Source organism: Ranitomeya variabilis, chromosome 4 (assembly GCF_051348905.1).
Source record: "Ranitomeya variabilis isolate aRanVar5 chromosome 4, aRanVar5.hap1, whole genome shotgun sequence".
In the NCBI taxonomy this organism is placed as follows: domain Eukaryota; kingdom Metazoa; phylum Chordata; class Amphibia; order Anura; family Dendrobatidae; genus Ranitomeya; species Ranitomeya variabilis.
Genome location: NC_135235.1, coordinates 758443818 through 758467354, shown reverse-complemented (window position 1 = coordinate 758467354; position 23537 = coordinate 758443818). Strand labels below are relative to the sequence as shown.

The 23537-nt window shown below is 48.0% G+C and overlaps 1 protein-coding gene across 1 annotated transcript in view; it reads left to right on the top strand.

The window, feature by feature from the left end:
• The first annotated feature begins 609 nt into the window (after positions 1–609).
• The window catches only part of LOC143768275 (uncharacterized), a 38945-nt gene continuing 16017 nt past the window's right edge, over positions 610–23537 (top strand). The window contains exons 1-8 of the mRNA XM_077256968.1: positions 610–623; positions 1435–1490; positions 4838–4890; positions 12636–12785; positions 12915–13094; positions 13177–13300; positions 13384–13481; positions 13680–13770. Of these exons, the coding sequence (XP_077113083.1) occupies positions 610–623; positions 1435–1490; positions 4838–4890; positions 12636–12785; positions 12915–13094; positions 13177–13300; positions 13384–13481; positions 13680–13770 (766 nt within the window). The remainder of the gene's footprint in view (positions 624–1434; positions 1491–4837; positions 4891–12635; positions 12786–12914; positions 13095–13176; positions 13301–13383; positions 13482–13679; positions 13771–23537) is intronic.

Here is a 23537-nt window from a genome sequence, read left to right as displayed (position 1 = left end):
GGTGCAGTGGCGTGAAAGCCCATGTTTGAGAAAACCCTATTGGATCTTGGAACGGTGTGAGCTCAGCCTTTTGTGGGGGGTTGGGTCGTCCTCCCCACATATACATTCTGACATTAGCACATAATCACATAGATGACAGAACTGGTGGAACATGACATGGGACTTTTCATAGGGAAAATTTCACCTGTAGAAAAAAGGGTGAATTCAGAGAGACCATGGCAGATCGCATGACAACATAAACAATTTGTCAGATCGCATGTAATGACTTTATTCAGAAGACGCCACTTTTAGTGAATTCAGAGAGACCAGGGCAGATCATGAGTTGCCCACCAGGGCAATGGGGATACTTGGTACCTGGTCTGGTCTCAATTAAAGGGGATGTTACTGTGGCTGCGACCCGGTCTGTGCCCCGGGGCGCCTAATTAAAAGGGGGAAAGGTCTTTTAAGGGATTAAGGGATTTAATAAAGTTTGTATTCGTGACACCACCTGTGGTTCTCAGTCAGCGGGGACCGACGCTGCTAAAAGGGGTCCTCTGGGGTGATGTTACAGCAGCATAGATGGTGACACTTCTCACAGGTGAAGCGGGGTCCCCACTGTAGTGAGCAAGGATGGTGGATTGCCGGTAAATAAACGGAGGACACAGGTTTGCAGTCTTTACCTGGTTTACTGTTGTTGTAGTCAGCCTCAGTCCAGGGTATCGGCAACAGGTGTAGATAGAGTCCAGGCAGCCTGAAGACAGGTGGAGACCCCCTTCGCAGGTCAGGTTGGGAGCTTTTCACTTTGTGCTGACTGTTAGTCCCTTGCTGCCTCTAGAGTCCTGGCAAGGTCCTCGTTCTCTCCTGTCCTGGAACAGTACCTGCACTGTAGACAACTTGAGCCGTTTCTCTGGGGTCTCTTTATACGGTGACTCCGGGCTCTGAAATGCTGCTGAACCTCGGGTTTTGTGTGGGCAGGTTACCTTCAGCTCTCTGCCCTCCGGTTCTGCTGTGTGACTTGCAGTTCCACACAGCCTCAGGCTCCTGGTGCCCGGTTACTGCGCTCAGCTTTTAGGGGCCCAATTGTAGCCTCCTCAAGCTCCTCAGTTCCTCTTTGCCCCTTCCCTGTCTCTTGTCTCAACCAGACTGTCTAACTCTTCCTCCAGACCAGGATGTCTATTGATGGAAACTCCCCTAAAACCGGGTTTTGAGCTCCCCCTTCTGGCATGGAGTCAGAATATGTTGCATGTAAGATTACCTGCCAAAGGGATCCCTCCTGTCTCCAGGCATGGCATTACCCTCCCCAAGAGGAAGGCAACACCCACTGTGGTACCCGAACTCCTCCGGTGCCACAATCACATGACAACATAGACAATTTTTCAGATCGCATTTAATGACTTTATTAGGAAAACTCGCCACTTTTAGTAAATCTTCCATCTTCTTTTTTATCTTTCTTAGTGCTAGGACATTTTTAATGATGAGCTCTATTCGAAATGCCAAAAATGGATTGCTAGGTAATGTTTTCCCCACTCCAGCTGTCTGACATGCTCATAATTTTCCTGCAGAGTATGTGAGAAACTCAATATATCATCCAGGTAAACTACCGCAAATCAACCCACCAGTGAGAAAAAAATATAATTAATTACATTTTCAATGACTGACGAAGCATTGGTTACCCCGAATGTCAGCATCAAATGTTCAATCTGCCCCTCAGGTGTATTGAATGTGGTCTTCCATTTGTCAACATGGCGTATACGTATAAGGTTATATGCCCCTCTTATGTTAAGTTTGTAAATAATTTTTCTCCAGATAATTGGCTAAAAAGGTCAGATATAAGGGGTAAAGGATAGGGAAGAGGAGTCTGTGATTTTATTAATATCTCTGAAGTCCAAGCATGGACGCAGCCCTCCATCAAATAAACAAAAACCCCACAGCGACTGGAGAGGTGCATGGCCGTATATGACCCTAAGGCTGAGGTCCCACTTGCGAGAAACTCGCAGAAGTCTCGCACCTCAATACCTGGCACAGCAGCCGGCACTTGGGACCGGAGTATGCGGCTGCATGTATTTCTATGTAGCTGAATGCTCCAGTCCGAGTGCCGGGTATTGAGGTGCGAGACTAGTTCGAGTTACTCACAAGTGTGACCCAGGCCTTAGCCGGACACTGAAAGTGAGTAAATAAATGAGATTTCAGCATTTTAGCTCCTGGTATGGAGTTGATAGCACAATCATATGCCGCCATATACTAGACGTCCGGTAACTGGTAATACTGGTACAACCCTGGACACTGGTAACCGGCAAGTGTCCAGGGTTGCAGAGCGGCATTGGAAGAAAACACATCTGCAAGACGACTTCACTGCATTCAAACAGGTAACACTCGCTTTTAAATCTGCTCTCACCTCTGCTAAACAGGCCTACTTCACAGCCCTCATATCTTCTCTACCCTACAACCCCAAACAGTTATTCAAAACCTTTATCTCCCTCCTCCGCTCGTCACTGCCTCCTCCAACCTCCCTCATCTCTGCTGAGGACTTTGCCACACACTTTAAAAATAAAATCGACCAAACAAGGCAAATCTTCATTGTTCAAGCACCACAACTGCCGTGTATACCAGACCAATGCCCAAACCCCATAACCTCCGTATCCAACATCAGTGAAGGGGGGCTTAATTGTCTCCTCTCCAAATCGCACCTCACCACCGATGCACTCGACCCCATTCATTCCCACCTCCTCCCCAACCTCACCACCACTCTTATCCCATCCCTACCCCACCTCTTCAACCTATCACTAACTTCTGGCACCTTACCTTCTGCTTTCAAAGATGCCACAATCATGCCTATCCTTGAAAAGCAAACCCTCCATCCATCAGCTATGTCTAGCTATCACCCAATATCGCTGCTCCCATTCGCTTCCAAACTCCTGGAGCAGCACGTCCACACTGAACTTTCCTCCCACGTCTCATCTAACTTGCTCTTTAACAATCTACAATCTGGTTTCCGCCCCCATCACTCAACAGAGATGGCCCTAACCAAAATCACTAACGACCTACTTACAGCCAAAGCTAATGGACAATACTCTGTACTCCTTCCTCTAGACCTGTCCTCTGCTTTCAACACAGTTGACCACTGCCTCCTACTACAGATCCTGTCCTCCTTTGGCATCAAAGACCTCACCCTATCCTGGATCTCCTCATACCTTTCCAACCGCACATTCAGTATCTCCCACTCCCACACTACCTCCTCATCCCACCCTCTCTCTGTTGGAGTCCCCCAAGGCTCTGTTCTAGAACCCCTACTCTTCTCAATCTATACACTTGGCCTGGACAACTCATAAAGTCTCATGGATTCCTGTACCACCTTTATGCTGATGACACTCAGATCTATCTTTCTGACCCAGACATCACCTCTCTGCTGTCCAGAATCCCGGAGTGTCTATCAGCCTTAGCGCTCATTTCCACAAGCGAGTCACACATCCGTATCTCGCATGTGGAAACCACGCTCTGGCGCCGGCACTCAGGAGCGGAGCTGTGCAGCTCCATGTGTTCCTATGCGGCCGCACGCTCCGCTCCTGAGTGCCGGCTCCACAGCTTGGTTTCCACATGCGAGATACGGACGTGTGACTTGCATGTGGAAATGAGCCCTTATCCTCCTTCTTCTCCTCTCACTTCCTCAAACTCAATATGATCAAATCTGAACTCATCATTTTTCCTCCATCTCATGGATCTTCCTTACCTGACCTATGTATCGCAATTAACGACATCACGCTTCCCCCCATACCGGAAGTCCGCTGCCTTGGAGTAGCCCTTGACTCTGCCCTGTCCTTCAAACTGCACATCCAAGCTCTTTCCACCTCCTGTAACCTCCAGCTCAAAAATAAGTCCAGAATCCGTCCTCTCCTCAACCGTCAATCTACTAAAATGCTTGTGTGTGCCCTCATCATCTCCCACCTTGACTACTGCAACATCCTAAACTGTGGCCTCCCTGCTTACCCCTTTGCGCTTCTCCAGTTCATCCTTAACTCTGCTGCCTGACTAATTCTTCTCTCTCCTCGCTACTCCTCCGCTTCTCCCCTCTGCAAATCTCTTCATTAGCTCCGATTCCCTCAGCGTATCCAGTTCAAATTACTAATACAGACCTACAAAGCCATCCATAACCTGTCTCATCCATATATCTCTAAACTAATCTCCCGATATCTTCCCTCATATAATCTCCGGTCCTCCCAAGACCTCCTTCTCTCCTCCACACTTATTCGCTCCTCACCCAACCGCCTCCAAGACTTCTCCCGAATATCCCCCATCCTCTGGAACTCTCTGCCCCAACACGTCCGACTATCAACCAAATTTGGATCCTTCAGACAGAACCTGAAAACCCACCTCTTCAGGAAAGCCTACAGCCTGCACTGACCCCGCTGCCTCCTCACTAATACCGGAGCTACCGCCTCACCAACACCGGAGCTCCTGCAACCCTCAACCTACTGTCTCCTTCCCCATAATCCTGTAGAATGTAAGCCCCCAAGGGCAGGGTCCTCGCCCCTCTGTATCAGTCTGTCATTATTAGTTTACTGTAAATGATATCTGTAATTTGTATGTAACCCCTTCTCATGTACAGCACCATGGAATCAATGGTGTAAGAGAAATAAATGATAATAATAATCCCCTCATGTGTGGGGTCTATTTGTCTCCAGAGAAATCACACGTTACATTCCACACAGAACATTGTGTAGAAAAGGCGGCGCGAGGTGATTGTGCCAGTAGTGAGGGCGAATAATGGCGGGAATGTCACTGACTGAGGAGAAGTCTCCATGTAGCGTCTTCACTGCGGATCACGTGGCCCCTGACTCCTCCCCCTGTGACCTCATCACAGGTCCTGTGCGCACAGAGCAGCCATATCTGTGGAGTGCGGCTCTGCAGGTGGAGGTATGTGGAGATTCCCCAGTACTGAGCGCAGCCGGGGACATTAACCCCTTCTGCACGGAGGAGACTCTTTTGGGGTTGTTGTTGCCCCTTTATAAGAACCATAACGTTGTTGTTCTGTTTCCTGTAATAGATACATACGAGCCAACTATGGAGGACAGGAAGTGAGGAGCGGAGTGTTCTCCTAGTACAGGGCCCCTTTCTTGGCCCCACACAGTGTAATGCCCCCATTATGCCCTGTAAGCAGGTTCTGCCCCACACCCAGCTGCCTCGGGCACTTTACCAGGAGCTGGTACCTCAGATTCTTCCCCGCACCCCTTTCCTTTGTTGGCGCCAAATCTGTTCTGCCTTTGGGGCTCCGGCCTTTATAATATCAGTAACTGCGCCATCAAGGTCTCCTGACCAGGTGCACCCTCTAGACTCTTCCCTCCGGAAACCCTCCCTCTTCCCATTGGTGTCACATGGTTCCGTCTGGGCGGCAGATAGCAGTCTGTACAAATGCAGCACAGCCCGGAGGAGTCTTTTTTATGACTCTCCTTTTTACACCCCTTATGTAATATATATGATGGCGCTCACACAGTATAATGTTCCTACAGTACTGGCATCTCTCGTAAATAAGGTATTTTCACACTACCGCCATACCCCCACACAGTATAATGTTCCTACACTACCGCCATACCCCCCCACACAGTATAATGTTCTCATAGTACCGCCATACCACCACACAGTATAATGTTCCTACAATACCGCCATACCCCCACACAGTATAATGTTCTCATAGTACCGCCATACCCCCCCACAGTATAATGTTCTCATAGTACCGCCATCCCCCCACATACAGTATAATGTTCTCATAGTAGCGCCATACCCCCACACAGTATAATGTTCTCATAGTACCGCCATACCCCCACACACAGTATAATGTTCTCATAGTACCGCCATACCTCCACACACAGTATAATGTTCTCATAGTACCGCCATACCCCCACACACAGTATAATGTTCTCATAGTACCGCCATACCCCTACACACAGTATAATGTTCTCATAGTACCGCCATACCCCCACATACAGTATAATGTTCTCATAGTACCGCCATACCCCCACACAGTATAATGTTCCCACAGTACCGCCATACCCCCACACACAGTATAATGTTCTCGTAGTACCGCCATACCCCCACACACTGTATAATGTTCCTACAGTACCGCCATACCCCCACACAGTATAATGTTCTCCTAGTACCGCCATACCCCCACACAGTATAATGTTCCTACAGTACCGCCATACCCCCACACAGTATAATGTTTCCACAGTACCGCCATACCCGCACACAGTATAATGTTCTCATAGTACCGCCATACCCCCACACACAGTATAATGTTCTCACAGTACCGCCATACCCCCCACACACAGTATAATCTTCTCACAGTACCGCCATACCCCAACCACAGAATAATGTTCTCATAGTACCGTCAAACCCCCACACACAGTATAATGTTCTCATAGTACCGCCATACCCCCACACACAGTATAATGTTCTCATAGTACCGCCATACCCCCACACACAGTATAATGTTCTCATAGTACCGCCATACCCCCCCACAGAATAATGTTCTCATAGTACCGTCATACCCCCACACACAGTATAATGTTCTCATAGTACCGCCATACCCCCCACACAGTATAATCTCATGGTACCGCCATACCCCCCACACAGTATAATATTCCTACAGTACCTCCATCCCACCACACACAGAATAATTTTCTCATAGTACCGCCATACCACCACACACAGTATAATGTTCTCACAGTACCGCCATACCCCCACACACAGTATAATGTTCCTACAGTACCTCCATCGCACCACACACAGTATAATTTTCTCATAGTATCGCCATACCCACCACACACAGTATAATATAGCTACACTACCACCATACCCCCACACACAGTATAGTCTTCTCATAGTACCGCCATATCCCCACACACAGTATAATGTTCCTACAGTACCGCCATACCCCCACACACAGTATAATTTTCTCATAGTACCGCCATACCCCCACACACAGTATAATGTTCTCACAGTACCGCCATACCCCCACACACAGTATAATGTTCCTACAGTACCGCCATACCCCCACACACAGTATAATGTTCCTACAGTACCTCCATTGCACCACACAGTACAATTTTCTCATAGTACCGCCATACCCCCGAACACAGTATAATGTTCCTACAGTACCTCCATTGCACCACACACAGTATAATTTTCTCATAGTACCGCCATACCCCCACACACAGTATAATGTTCTCAGTACCGCCATACCCCCACACACAGTATAAAGATCCCACAGTACCATCATCCCACCACACAAAGGTTTTTCTTCCCACAATAGTGGCTAACCACAGACACAGGATAATGTTTCTGAGATGCCCACCAGGGCAGCGGGATACTCAGCACCAGGTCCGGTGGCTGTTAAAGGGGATGTCACGGTGGCTGTGACCCGGTCTGTTGCCCTGGGACTCACTCTAAAAGGGGAACCTGTTTTAAAGGGGAATTGTGATAAAGTCTGTCGTGACGCCACTTGTGGTTTTCGGTCAGGGTGACCGACGCTGCTTTAAAGGGGTCCTCTGGGGGATGTTGTTGCAGCAATGATGGTGACGCTTCCCACAGGTGAAGCGGGGTCCACAGGGCTCCCAAGGTGTGTGGCAAAAATGGTGTATGCCGACGAATAAGTGGAGGACACAAGTTGTAAAGTCTTTACCTGGTTTACTGCTATTAGCAGGCCACAGTCCAGGATACCAGGCACGGGTGGTGGTGTGGTGCAGCCGGCTTGGAGGCAAAGGTGATCCCTCTCCCAGGTGAGGTCCATAAGCCTTTCCTACTTGCGCTAAGATGGCGAGGTCCCTTGTAGCTTACTTGTTGCTGGCAAGGAATCCTCTCTCTCCTGTCCTGGGACAGATGCCTGCACGGTAGGCAGTTTGATCCATTTTATAGGGTCTTTACCACGACCCGGGCTCTTAGAGTACTGCTGTACCTCATGCTTGGTGCGGGCAATTAAGGTGTAGTCTAGTGCCCTCTGGTTCTGCTTCGTGTCTTAGAGTCCCACAAAAGCCTTGGGCTCCTGGTACCCCGTTTCTGTGCTTTGGCTCTGAGGGTACCCGGTCACAGTTCCCCTCTGAGCCCTGTTCCTCTCCTGCGCTCCTTTCCTCAATGCTCCACTGCATGCAACAACCTTTCAGGTTCTCTCTCTTCCCTGGAGCCGCAGCACAATCCTGGCTGCCAGCTCCAATATCTGCTGTCTCAGACTTTCTTCTTCTGTGTCTCTCTCAGACTGCCTAACTCCTCCTCCAGTCCAGGATACATATCCATATTTGAGGGAAGCCCCCCTGAATCCGGGTCCTGAGCTCCCCCTCCTGCCTGGATTCAGAATGTGTTGAATGCGTGTACTTACCTGGTAAAGAGAATCATCCTTGCCTCCACACATGACATCGCCCTCCCCGAAAGGAAGGCAACATCACTGCAACAACCTGTTACCTGGGGTGTTGCATTTCCACAGGACTGGCACCCCCCTCACACACAGTGTGTCCCCACAGTACTGCCATCCCCCCACTTTCTAATGTTCCCACAGTACTGCCCCCTACATGCACAATATGGTACCATCCACCTCACTGACTACCTCCGACTACCGACAATAAATAAATTCTCACTTATCCTCATTCTTGGTGCAAATACTAATGAACCCAGGATCTATGAGATATTTACCATACGATAGTTGGATAGGCAGGAGTGTATCATCCATAAAGGTAGCCCACTCGGTTGCTATGATGCCTATGAATTGACAGGGCTCGGTGGGGTGTGATATTGGTCATCCTCTCCTTCCCATCATCACAATTTCATTGATATCCACACTCCCATGACAGTGATACCGCTGAATAGATTAGTGAATCAGGGAGTGGAAAGCTCCTGATCCACCATTCAGCCTTCGCTTCTGAGTCTGAGACTCCGTGCACTGCAGACACAATGACGTCACTACATCACACCTGTAGTACGGAGCCTCAGTACTCACACCGCACAGACCAGAGCAGCGCACCTCAGGAACCGGGTTGGCTGAATAGTGTATGGTTTTTTTTCAAATATCAGGAATTATGGGGGCATCATATTAAGAGAAGAGCTGTTGGGACTCTCATACTGAATGTGTGGCTGGTAGGGGCCATTATACTGGAGTTGTGGTGGACTGTAAATGCCTCCATACTGAGTGGGGTTTTTATTTTGTGTAGCAGGTTGTGGTGGCCATAATTAGAGATGAGCGAATATGTTCAGAAAACGATCGGCAAACATAAATTTGGCACAAATATGGTACATTCGGATTCATGATCGGTAACACGAGCATTTTTCTTGAGATCGGAAAAAGTCGGTAACATTCAGTAAAAGATATAATAGAAGCCGGCAATACATGTGACACGTTTAGTAAAATCACAGCCACCAATGTGGGAGACAGGGGTTCAACTCCTGGCTCTGCCCTGTTGGACATAATATACCAGTAGTGGTCCATAACACTATGGTGCCTACCTCAATAAACATGAGAGTGTCACGAGCAAAGAGAGTCATGCCGCCTCAGACGTCGCCTGGATTAACAAGGTCCGCGTCAGATGTCGAGGAACCAGGACAATCTGATGATAAATGGCTACTGGACCCAACCATACATGGACAAGGAAGAGGGAATGGTAGCCAGTGAAGAGATTTGCAGAGGAGTAGCGAGGACAGAGATGAATTACTCAGGCAGCAGAGCTAATAATGGACTGCAGATGTGCAAGGGTTTTAGCAGGGAGGCCACAGAAAAGGATGTTACAGTAGTCGAAGCGGAAGATCGTCACACATCCTGCATCCCATAGTCCTGTACCCATATTCCCATCACACATCATCCATCCCATAGTCCAGTGCCCATATATCCATCACACATCATCCCATAGTCCAGTGCCCATATAACCATCATACACATCCTCCATCCCATAGTCCAGTGCCCATATACCCATCATACATCCTCCATCCCATAGTCTAGTGCCCATATACCCATCATACATATCCTCCATCCCATGGTACTGTGCCCATATACCCATCATACATATCCTCCATCCCATAGTCCAGTGCCCATATACCCATCATACATATCCTCCATCCCATAGTACTGTGCCCATATACCCATCATACACATACTCCATCCCATAGTCCAGTGCCCATATAACCATCATACACATCCTCCATCCCATAGTCCAGTGCCCATATACCCATCATACATCCTCCATCCCACAGTCCAGTGCCCATATACCCATCATACACATCCTCCATCCCATAGTCCAGTGCCCATATACCCATGACATATCCTCCATCCCATAGTCCCGTGCCCATATACCCATGACATATCCTCCATCCCATAGTCCCGTGCCCATACACCCATCACACATCCTCCATCCCATAGTCCCGTGCCCATACACCCATCACACATCCTCCATCCCATAGTCCTGTGCCCATATACCCATCACACATCCTCCATCCCATAGTCCTGTGCCCATATACCCATCACACATCCTCCGTCCCGTGCCCATATACCCATCACACATCCTCCATCCCATAGTCCCGAGCTGGATGGCGCTGAGCAGGGAGTTCCTGGAGATGTGCTGTTATGTAACCTGGCAGTGCGGCTCTGTGTGCGGCCGCTGATGATGCGATTTTCTACGCCGGTAACAATAGAGCGCGGCAGTAATAGAGGAGGGGGATTCATTTCTGTCATGTGCTCTCTGCTCCTTTCTGGGGGGCAGACAATGGCTGGAGCTTATGTTCCCAGGGATGCGAGATTTCTCCCACCCGGTCAGTGTCTGCTGAGGTGTTGTGGAGTGGGAAATCTGCTGCTCATAGCAACCATTGTGTAGTGACTCTGCTTTCCATATAGTGAAAGATATTTCTTGTTGGTGAAACTATGATGTTTTTCACTTTAACCCTTTGTTAAACCCCTCTGATCAGTGCGATCATCCAACATACAAGCCTCTGATGGCTCCGGTGATGCCCTGTACTACTGTAGTGCCGTGTATCATCACTGCTTTCAGTGTAATACTAGCGGCCCCATACACAGGAGATAAGAGTTGGCTGAACGGCCATTTGGCAGACGGCCATCTCTCCCGACTCCCCCATACACACAAATATTCCAGCTTTCCTGGGGTCTGTATGAGAGAGTCGCCTCCAGACTCCTCTAGCTGAGGATTATCTACAGGAAGAACAAACGGATTATCCTCTGAAATTCAGGATGTCAGATCCTTCTCTCCCCTGACATCATCTGTCGGGAGGCCCCCCGAATACATTAGGCTGGTTTCACATTTGCATTTTTTGCCGCTGCATTTTAGCGCAAAAAAACGCATGCGTTTTTTTCCCTATATTTAACATTAAAAACGCATGCGTTTTTTTGTATGCGTTTTGCCGCGTTTGACGACGCATGCGTCTTTTCTATGCTTGCGTTTTGTTGCAGAAATGCAACATGTAGTAATTTCTAGAGGTGTTTTTTTGCCGCAAAAAACGTATTGCTGTCTATGTAAACGCATGCGTTTTTAAGCACATGCGTTTGGCTGCGTTTTAAACGCATGCGTTTCAATAGAAAAAAACAAGAATACACACTGATAAGCCACCCCCCACCATCAAGGTGATAAAGGGATCCAAATCCTAACCCTACCCCTAACCCTAACCCTAGGGATCCTAACCCTACCCCTAACCCTACACCTAACCCTACCCCTAACCCCAACCCTAGCTTTTTCTATTTATAGTGGGTTTTCTAGATGATTTTGATGATTGGCAGCTGTCACACACTTCTCAGCATGCGTTTCAAAAACGCAAACGCAGGAAAAAACACATGTAAACGCTTCAAAATGCCGCTTTTTTTAACGCATGAGAAAATGCATGCGTCTAAAAAACACAGCGTTTGCACGTGTTTGCATGCGTTTTTTTCACCACCTGCTTCTGCATTTTAAACGCTGCGTTTTTAAATGCAAATGTGAAACTAGCCTTATATAGTCGCCCAAAACCCCGAAATCAGTGCTTTCATGGAACTTTAGTCTAATGTGTATAGGGGCGGTAAAAGGTAACTTATTGGATGCTGCCTCTGGCCCGGCCTAATAGACCTTCATACATTGCAGCCCAGACACCATTATTAGGCATGTAGGTATCGTAATAACTAGGCCGCCCCATACTATCGAGTACTTGGAGGCGGGAGGCATTCAGCCCAACTCTGTCAGACCTGAGATCTAACGTGATAGAAGATTACAGTGCGGGGAAGAAGGGAAACCTTCATATAGACGGCCGGTGGTGATGGAGTCAGTGACCGACTCTGGACTAATATGTTTCTAGAGCCATAGTAGAAGATGAAGATGTCGTCCTCACCATGAAGTAGTTATTTCTCCTGTCACGTGTAATGAATATCTCCTGCAGTATTGCTAATGCCGATTCCAGTGTCGGTAAATGAGACGAGAATTAGCGTTATGGAAGATGAGTCTATGAGAAACGTATTCAGCTGCCGACTCCGAGGAAGAAACTGCTTGTTGTCTGTGGCCTAAATATATAGGATTTATTAGTGGATGTAAAGAAGGAAACTAAATACTGTAAAATAATAAATCTCCTCATATGTTTCCCTTATTATCTCCAGTAATTGTATTATTACACAGGATTCTTATGATGTTACATCGGCTCATCTTCTCATTCAGGTCTCTACAATATCGGATCCTCTCAGTGAAGATCTTCTACAAAAGAACATTTTCCTGTTTTACCCATCACAGATGGATATGGACAGAGACAAGATGGCGGAGAGGATATTACACCTCACCCTAGAGATCCTCTTCCAGCTTACTGGAGAGGTGAGAGATTCTGATGACGTCACATTACATCATTCTTATCTATGGCAATAACAGATGGACAGAACTGGAGAGGTGAGGACTCTGGAAATGTCTGTAGTGAGATTTATTAATGTGTCTCTCCATTACCAGGATTACACAGTGGTGAAGAAGACCTCTAGTGATCGCTGTCAGGACCCTGTGTCTCAGGGATGGGAAAGACCCCTGAACCCAATCACGGGACCTCCACCTCACCCCCTGATCCATGAGGACATCAATGACCAGAAGATCCTAGAACTCATCTACATGATGATTGAGCTGCTGACTGGAGAGGTGACACTGCTGGGAATGCTGGGACATTATACAGTAACACTATGAAGGGATCGGGGGATGACGGTATCATTGTATGTGTCAGGTTCCTATAAGGTGTCAGGATGTCGCTGTCTATTTCTCCATGGAGGAGTGGGAGTATTTAGAAGGACACAGAGATCTGTACAAGAACGTCATAATGGAGGTTCCCCAGCCCCTCACATCTCCAGGTAATAGACAGGACTAAATACACACGGCCTATAATTATCTGTATGTAAAGAAGGAATTCAGTCCCTGTATGTGTTTCCTCCAGATCTACCCAGTAAGAGGACAACACCAGAGAGATGTCCCCGTCCTCTTCTTCAACAAGACTGCAAGCAAGAAGATCCCGATGCTCCTCAGGACCATCAGGTAGATGGAGAGAAGGTGTCAGGAGATCTCCTCTATGATGTGTAGACGCCGGTGAAGGTCTTGTGCTCAGTCTTGTTTTATCCACCAGTATTATATGTTTTATACTTGTGTAATGAGAGCGGTGGAGATGGCAGGATTAGAGCTGATCATAGATGTGACTTCTCCATCTGTCGATGACTTTTGCAATATTTGTTTCAGGGTGAAGATCTGACCCATATTAATACTACAGAGACATATGTGAGAGATGATGAGTGGTGTAAAGAGGAGATTCTCACATATGACTACCCAGGTGAGTAGTAACCACTAAATGCAGAGAAGTCACAGATTCTTCTCAGTCACTGGCTGTGGCTGCTTGACATTGGTATTGTCGACTACCGTGAATAAGTGCGTCCCCAGAGATCACCGACCCCTCCACCTTCCAAATCCCAAATAACGACATGAGTCTCAAGTTGGATATAATTGGCCACAGTGGCCTTTATTATAAACAAACACAACATATAACCGTAACATGAACTGGGAAGGGGTCCTTGAAGCTAAAAGTCTGGTGTTAACCACAATATAAACAAGTGGACAAGAGACCAACCGTAGATTACTCTCAGCCGTTACCCCACAGGCTCGAGACCACCACAATACCCCGAAGGGTTACCATTGTCCACTTCCAACTTAGGAATCTGGCCCACCATTACCAAGATTCCCCCAAATCACCAGACCCGCAACCAAACTTATACCAACTGGAGAATCCATATCCCGACGGACCCCCAGACCAATTTAGCACCAACTCCAAGGACCCCTCCCCCCGCCTACAGCCACTATGACCCAAAAACAGCAAACCAGCTAAACAATTATCAAACACACAAACATAAAGGGCGGGTGGGCGGTATCTGCTCACAGGTCCTCAGAGCGGGAAGTGATCGGCTCCTCCCCCCACTCACCCCATACCCTCTCTGACCAGAATCAACCCACCCCTAGGAGCAAACCCCACGCCCCCTTCTTCCTGCTCCAAACCCCCTGTCATGGCGGCTCCCACGTACGCCGCCCGGGGGAGGGGGTGGGGCGGCTCGCTCCAGCCTGGTCTTGACATTGGTATTGTCGACTACCATGAATAAGTGCGTCCCCAGGGGTCTCCGACCCCTCCACCTTCCAAATCTTGAGTAATGACATGAGTCTCAAGTTGGATATAATTGGCCCCAGCGGCCTTTATTATAAACAAGCACAACATATAACCGTTACATGAACTTTGAAGGGGTCCTTGAAGCTAAAAGTCTGGTGTTAACCATAATATAAACAAGTGGACAAGAGACCAACCGTAGATTACTCTCAGCCGTTACCCCACAGGCTCGAGAGCACCAAAATACCCTGAAGGGTTACCATTGTCCACTTCCAACTTAGGAATCTGGCCCACCATTACCAAGATTCCCCCAAATCACCAGACCCACAACCAAACTTATACCAACTGGAGAATCCGTATCCCGACGGACCCCCGAAAACGCTCCCACTGGAAACGAGACAGAGAATCGGCGATGCAATTATTAACACCAGGCACATGTGATGCCGTGAAATAAGCATTCAAGGATAAACAAGACAAAACCAACTGCCGAAGAACTCTAATCACAGGGGGTGAAGATGTCGTCAAACTGTTAATGGCACACACGACCTCCGTATTATCGCAGTTAAAACGAACCCTTTTATTTCGAAAATTGTCACCCCAAAGCTGCACTGCCACCAAAATTGGAAAAATCTCCAACAAGGTAATGTTCCGTACCAACCCTGCCTCAAACCAGGCTTCCGGCCATCTAGCAGCACACCAACAGCCCCCGAAAAAGGCCCCAAATCCAACACCGCCTGACGCGTCGGTAAACAAATCTAAATCAGCGTTACCCACTGCTTCCTCCATCAACAAAGAATGCCCGTTATAACAGGACAAAAAACGGTCCCAAACCTCCAAGTCGGCCTTGTGTTCAGCAGACAAACGAACAAAATGATGTGGGGCGGTAATCCCGGCCGTAGCACTAGCCAATCTACGTGAAAAAATCCTCCCCATTGGGATAATTTGGCACGCAAAATTCAATTTCCCCATGAGCGTCTGCACTTCCCGCAGCGGCAGCTTTTTCAAACGTCTAGCTCGGGCCACCTCATCTCTCAAGCCCATCACCTTGTCAACCGGCAACCTAAACTCCCACTGCACGGAATCGATGACAATACCCAAAAAGGACAGACTCGTGCACGGACCTTCGGTCTTGCCCGGTGCCAGCGGGAAACCAAAACGCTCGGCAACCCAAACAACCGTCCTCAATAAGACCTCACAATATTGAGACTGATCGGGGCCTATGCACAAGAAATCGTCCAGATAATGGATCACCGAATCCAAACAGGACACATCCCGCACTGCCCACTCCAAAAAAGAACTGAAGGCCTCAAAATAAGCGCATGACAGCGAACAGCCCATCGGCAAACATAGGTCAACATAAAACCCGCCGTCCCAATAACAGCCTAACAACCTCACGCTATCGGGGTGAACCGGCAATAAACGAAAGGCCGACTCAATATCAGTCTTAGCTAACAACGCCCCCTACCGCAACTGCGCACCCACCTGGCTGCCTCATCAAACGACGTGTAAACCACCAAACAAAGTTCTGGATCAATCCCGTCATTCACAGACCGCCCTTTTGGGTATGACAGATGCTGGATGAGCCTAAATTTATTAGGCTCCTTCTTGGGAACCACACCCAAAGGCGACACCACCAAGTCGTCGACAGGAGCACGAGAAAAGGTCCAGGCATCCGACCTAAAGCAACCTCTTTGCTTAACTTTTTCGACACGACCGATGCATGCAACTCAGCCGATCTAAGTTCTTCAAACTCGGCGGTACCACAAAAGCTGGAGCAGGTATGCAAAAACCAATGCTAAAACTGGCCCGGAGCAACTCCGCCCTCTCCCTATCGGGGAACCTATTTAGATAGGGGGCCCATCGCGTCCAACCTCACCGGCGTCACCCCCTTTGGAATTACCCTCTGGCTTCCCTTTCTTCTTAAAACATTTTGAAGCTCTGTGGGAAGCGCCGTTGCAGTGCGAGCATAAATGCTTGAACTTACAAGTCGCTCCGAACTTACACTGGCCCTCGTTGAACTGCCAACACACGCCGTGCTTCTGACTGCTGGATTGTCCCGATTGACCCCTGGTTCCTGAAGAGGAACCTTGCGAAGCGCCTTGGCCAGAAGTACCAGCCCCGCTTTGAAAGGAGTGACCAAACTTCATTGGCGCCATCACACTCAACCACAAACCAATGTCCTTCTGATCCCACCGGATCGCAGGGCGAACTGCCTTCCGCTGCCGAAACTGCTCGTCGTACCTTAACCACGCTTGACCTCCATAGGCCCTGTGTGCCTCACCTATGGAATCCATATAGCAGAACAAGGCGGAGCAATTCTCGGGAGCCTTCTCACCAATAACATTGCGAATGCCTGAAGCCAATTCACAAAAGTCTGAGGAATGAGGCACCAACGCCTCTTTTCCTCGTCCTCCTTTTTACTATCCTCCTTCTTACTCTTATCAAGGTTAAATTTCTCCAACGGCAAAAGCAAAAATATCTCAACGTACTCGTCTTTCCAAATCTTTTCACGCACCTCCTTCTTCAAGTGAGTCCCTAATGGCCCTTCAAAGCAAACATATACCTCACCGCGTGCCTTATCATCCAGCCGAATGCCCCCTTCCTTCTCTTTATCGGTCTGCACGGATACCGATACCGGCTCAGCCGACCTGCCCTGCTCCGTAATACTGCTGCCAGGCAATGCCAACCCTGCATCGGACGATCCGACCCACGCTGACAACGGGGATGGTCCTGACCTGCCGCTACCCAACCATGACAACAGCTCTCGTACACTCGACAACAACTCCCCCACCCCTTCACAACTCCCAACCCCCACCGTACCGGCTCCATCACCCCTCTCCCCAGCACCCCCATCCCGATCTACAGAAATCAAAGTTGGCATCGAAAACGACAGGGACAAACGATACACAGATGAGTTCTCACCAGGCTGCAGGGGTGCTGTGATTCCCCCCAGCCACAGATGCCATCACCGTCCAGCTGTCTCCTGAACCTGAAGCCATCCTCGGGCCCTCCTGAGCATGCACAATGCTCTGCAATGCGGCTCCAGCCGCCCAGACCACTGGAGAGGGGACCGTGGTAACCACGGCAACCGAGGGGGCCACCTGGTGTCCTGAAGGCCCGGACCCACCGTAGGAAGCGCTGCTGTCTGATGTCGCCACCTGGAGAGATGCAGGCCCAGCCGCTGGTGCATGAGGGGAATGGTGTTCCCTAGCCTTGTCCATCTGCCCCGCTGGATCGGGCGCTGCCCTGCGCCGCCGCTGGGATGTTCCTCCATCGCCTCAAGCTGCCGCAGGAAGCAGGCCGCCTGGCCTGGTCATCACCACGGCAGCCCACCGTGACATCGCTCCAGCCGTTGGTGGGATTAGCACGTGAGGGCCCCGCCCCCCTGAGTGATGGGGTAGAAGGCCCCACTGCCACCGCAGGCCCCAGCGCGGCTGGTGGATTCCTCACAGACCGCGGCCTGCTGGGGCACTGCCGAGCAGGCGCGCCGCCTGGAGGGTCCCGTGAGGGGCTCCTGCACCACCGCTGGGGCACCGGGGTGAGATCGGGGGATAGGCGCTCCGGGGGCCGCACCCGCTTGGACCGCCGCTCACCAGGCCCAGCCGCCGGGGGATCTGCACCGCTGCCACCTCTGCTGCTGCCGAGGATGCCAGACACTTGAGACTCCAACCAGCCTGGAGGCTGCGAAGCCACCGCCGCCCGCAGCTGCGCCAGCACATGGTCTATGGAGGCCATGAGGTAAGCGCTGGCTTCCCCGTCCTGCTCACAGGTCCTTAGAGGGAAAGTGATCGGCTCCTCCCCCCCACTCACCCCATACCCTCTCTGACCAGAATCAACCCACCCCTAGGAGCAAACCCCATGCCCCCTTCTTCCTGCTCCAAACCCCTTATCATGGCGGCTTCCACGTACGCCGCCCAGGGGAGGGGGTGGGGCGGCTCGCTCCAGCCTGGTCTTTATCGGTGGTGTAGTCCGGCCGTATTACCATGATCACCATTTTACCTCTAGACCACAACATTCTCCTCCACCCAAAACTGTTCAAAAAACATTGGTCATTGAAAGCCCTTTTCTATAGAACTTACAACCTGGTAGATCCACCTACCCCCTGGGTTTAGGAGATGCTGTTACCTGCCCAGATCTGTGAACTATAAAGCCAAATGACAGTGTACGTAGAATGTGCTGACAAGATAGAAAATCACTTGAAGAAAAATATTATGATGGGCCTGTAAGAGAAAGCGGAGGGTAATGATGCTGTTGGCTTCCTAGAACCCTGAGATCTTATCGGATGAATCTCCCTTCTCTCCCTTCTGTGCTGCTGAATGTGATCATATGGTCCCTACAAGACCAGGTCCAGTCTTTCTGGCCAAACTTCACTTTTATGATCGACAACATTAAATGTGCAGTGAGGCCAAGTGTGAATTTCTGCTCAATAACAGAGTTTCCCTTTATTCGGGCTTTTCAAATTGTATTAAAACCGACTAACTTCCAGGAGGATTGTGATAATCTACATAAAACCCATCACACCGGTGCCATGATATATCTCTGAGCTGTGCGTGGCTGATGGCTGTAATATGCATTTATTCCCGCCTGCAGGAGATGTGTTGGCTCCAGCCCTGGTTTCATGGATTCACTCCACCTCATAAATTACATTGTTTTTGATCCTAAGAAATTCAGTGTACTGCACAATCTCTCCTGAAATGGGGAGCAATATTATTTTCTGTAATCTTCTGGTCAGGATTCATAGTAGCTCCAATGGTCCACCATAAAAGAATGCAACTCTGGTTTACTGTTGTTTAATCTGTATTTGTAGTTTTCAGTTAATGAGATTCTTGTGCTCTGGGGCGGGGCTGTGGGCGGGGCTTTATGTGGTGCTCTGGGCGGGGCTTTATGTGGTGCTCTGGGCGGGGCTTTATGTGGTGCGCAGATTACATATTCATCTGTATTGGCTTATGACAGGTCACTGATCCCTCACTGACCTGCCCCCCATTTTTACATAATGCATATAATAGTGTTGATAAAACCTATAATATTGTGGCTATTGTGAGGCTTAGAATTTTTTTTTACATCCTGCAAAATGACACTAGCGGCACCTGTCTAATAGCATCTCTTACTTATAGATTCTACTGCGCAGGCAGGCATCAACCGTATGACCTGTCATAAGCCAATACAGATGCATATGTTATCAGAGCACCGCATAAAGCCCCGCCCCAGAGCACCACAAAGCCCCGCCCACAGCCCCGCCCCAGAGCATGAGAATCTCATTAGCTGAAAACTACAAATACAGATAAAACAACAACCACAAGACGGATTTCATCACCAGGTATCGGTGTAATCAGTATAACGGCACCGACCTGACAGTGTCTGTAGTCACTGAGCACAATCCTGCTGACAGGTTCCCTTTAAGACATCTCCGCTCTGCACTATTATACACAGTTCTCTTTAAATGTGTAATATTTCTTTTTGAAACTCATCTGACAGAAAATATTGGAGCTTCCGATAGTTTAGATTGTGAAGTCACTGAGCCCCGTGCTCTAATTACCCCAGAGAGGTTTCACCACTAGCTCCTCATTTATTACTGATGGAGACTGTTCAGTTTGAGCATTTCAGTAGATGTTATTGTCTATAGTCAGTTTTTGATTACAGTAGTGTCCAAAATACTCTGATCTAACCTCTTTCTGCAGCCAGTTTTGTGTTCTTAATCAGACCCCATTTTTAACCCCTTAACCCCTGGAGCTTTTTTCGTTTTCCCCTCCCCGCCTTCCCCTCCTTCCCATTGCCATAACTTTTTTATTTTTTCCCTCAATACAGCCATGTGAGGGCTTATCTTTTGTGGGACGAGTTATACTTTTGAATGACATCATTGGTTTTACCATGTCTTGTACCTGAAAACAGGAAAACAATTCCAAGTGCGGTGAAATTGTCAAAAAGTGCAATCCCACACTTGTTTTTTGTTTGGCTTTTTTGCTAGGTTCACTAAATGCTAAAACTGAGCTGCCATTGTGATTCTCCAGGTCATTACGAGCTCATAGACACCAAACATGTCTACGTTATTTTTAATGTAATTGGTAAAAAAAAATTCAAACTTTGCTAAAAAAAAAAGAAGAAAATATTGCGCAATTTTCTGAGACTTGTAGCACCTCCATTTTTCGTGATCAGGGGTTGGTTGATGGCTTATTTTTTGCACGCCGAGGTGAAATTTTTAATGATGCCATTTTGGTGAAGATGCGATCTTTTGATCGCCTGTTATTGCATTTTAATGCAATGTCGCGGCGACCAATAAAAGTATTTCTGGCTTTTGGAATTTTTTCTCATTACGCCATTTAGCGATCAGGTTAATTCTTTTTTTATCGATGGATCGGGCGATTCTGAATGCGGCGATACCAAATATGTGTATGTTTGATTTTTTTTATTGTTTTATTTTGAATGGGGCGAAAGGGGAGTGATTTGAACTTCTATATTTTTTTCATATTTTTGTAAAAAAAAATTTCTTTTGCCATGCTTCAGTAGCCTCCATGGGAGGCTAGAAGCTGGCATAGCCTGATCGGCTCCGCTACATAGAAGCGATGCTCAGATCACCTCTATGTATCTGAATTACAGCATTACTATGAGCACCGACCACAGGGTGGCGCTCGAAGCAATCTGCCATCAACAGCCATAGAGGTCTTCAGGAGACCTCTGGTTGTTATGCCAATGCACCGATAATACCTGATCACGTGATGGTGGTCACCTGTGCGCACATTTCTGGCCGTATGGCCAGAAGCACTTTTTAAATGCCGCTGTCAGCATTTGACAGCGGCATTTAACTAGTTAATAGTGACGGGTAGATCGCGATTCCGCCGGTATTGCAGGCATATGTCAGCTGTACAAAACAGCAGACATGTCCCGGCTTTGATGAGGGCTCACCGCAGGAACCCGCATCAAAGCAGGGGATCTGCCAACAGACGTGCTATCCCGTCCGATGGCAAAAAGGAGTTAAAATCTGACGTGTGTCACTTTATGTGGTAATAACTTTGGAATTACTCACAAAGGATAATAGAAAACAAATGGATCTTACAAATTATTTTCCAGCTTCTCACAATACCCTACATACGATTGTACACTCCTCTCTGGGCACATGGCAGTGCTCAGAAGGGAAGGAGCGCCATTTAGCTGTTTGAATGCTGATCTAGCTGGAATAGTTTGCAGACACAATGTATTGGGAGCACTGTTCATGGTCAACTGGCAGCTCAAAAGATCTCCATGGACATGCTTGGCACTATCTTCTCTGATTTCCATACCCCAAGGATTGCCTTGCTAATCGTGCTTTAACACCATTACATGGATCTGGACTTACACTGGGACCCCTAGGCTTGGACCATGGTGTTACCTGCTATTCTGTGGTATTAGATGGCAAGACGAATAGTCAGGTAGCTGGGTCAGAACCAGAAGGACAGAATACAGAATCAGAAGACACAAGAGTAGTCAGTAATCAGGCCATGGTCACAACACTAAACAAATACACAAGCCACAAGCTGAGCACAGAGGACTGAACCAGAGGAGAACAACGCTGTTTCTGGCAGATTCCGGCCATGTGCTTTGAGCTTTAGTAGGGTGTGGTACTTTCCAATTAACTGAAGTAGGGAGCAGATAATTCCAGTTGGACAGTCGGAACAGATCCCAGATGAGAATGGACAGACCATATGCAGAAGCCCTATTATAACTAAATGGCAGAAAACCAGAATAGTTGAAATTCCCATAAAGTGATTCCATTTTATAAATTAATTCACTGAGGGTAATAATCTATACATATGTGGTCAAAATTGTTGGTACCTCTCGTTTAATGACAGAAAAACCCACAATGGTCACAGAAATAACTTAAATCTGACAAAAGTAATAATAAATATAAGATTTATGAAAATGAACAAATGAAAGTCAGATGTTGCTTTTCAACCATGCTTCCACAGAATTTAAAAAAAATTAAAACTCATGAAATAGGCCTGGACAGAAATGATGGTACCCCTGAAAATAATGTTACAAAAGGGACATGTTAAATCGCAGTGTGTCCACTAACTAGCATCAGAGAGGTCTACAGTCTTAGAATCAGTGAGTGACCTGTATATAGGGCTACAGATACTCACTGTGCTGTTTGGTGACATAGTGTGTATCACGCTCAACATAGACCAGAGCAAGCAAAGGAAAGAGTTGTCTCAGGAGAGTAGAAAGAAAATTATAGACAAACATGTTAAAGGTCAAAGTTATAAGACCATCTCCAAGCAGCTTGATGTTGCTGTGACTACAAATGCACATATTATTCAGAAATGTAAGATCCATGGGAATGTAGCCAACCTCCCTGGACGTTGCCGCAGGAGGAAAATTGATGACAAATCAAAGAGACGGATAATACGAATGGTAACAAAAGAGCCCAGAAAAACTTCTAAACAGATTAAATGTGAACTCCAAGCTCAAGGAACATCAGTGTTAGATCACTGTCACGGGGAGACAAGGAGAGCGAGAGCTAATAACCCGGGCCCCTGCTATTTCCCTCAGACTAGGGAAACCCTGTCTGACCCTCTACCTGAAGTTTACACTGAAGGTGTGCATGTTCAGGCCTCCACCCTCACCCTGACTCCTGATTCAGCCCTAGACTGAACACCTCTGCCCACCACTCAGTGAATGCAATAGACCAATACCCACAGTTATAACAAACAAGGATAAAGGAAAAATATACACCATGCCGCAGTCAATCATGAATACACTATAAATGTGCAAGGGCAAAATAAATACAAATATAGGAAAGAGTAAATAAGACAAAGGAAAAGACACCACCAGCAACGATTCTCCTACAACCAGCTCTCCACTCTGAACCGAGATAACTAAGGATCAGACAGAAGCTATAATCGGCAACGCCCAAAGATCAGGAGAACCATTTAAAGGAAATGGGCATGGCCCAGCTTCCAATCCGAGGATCAGAT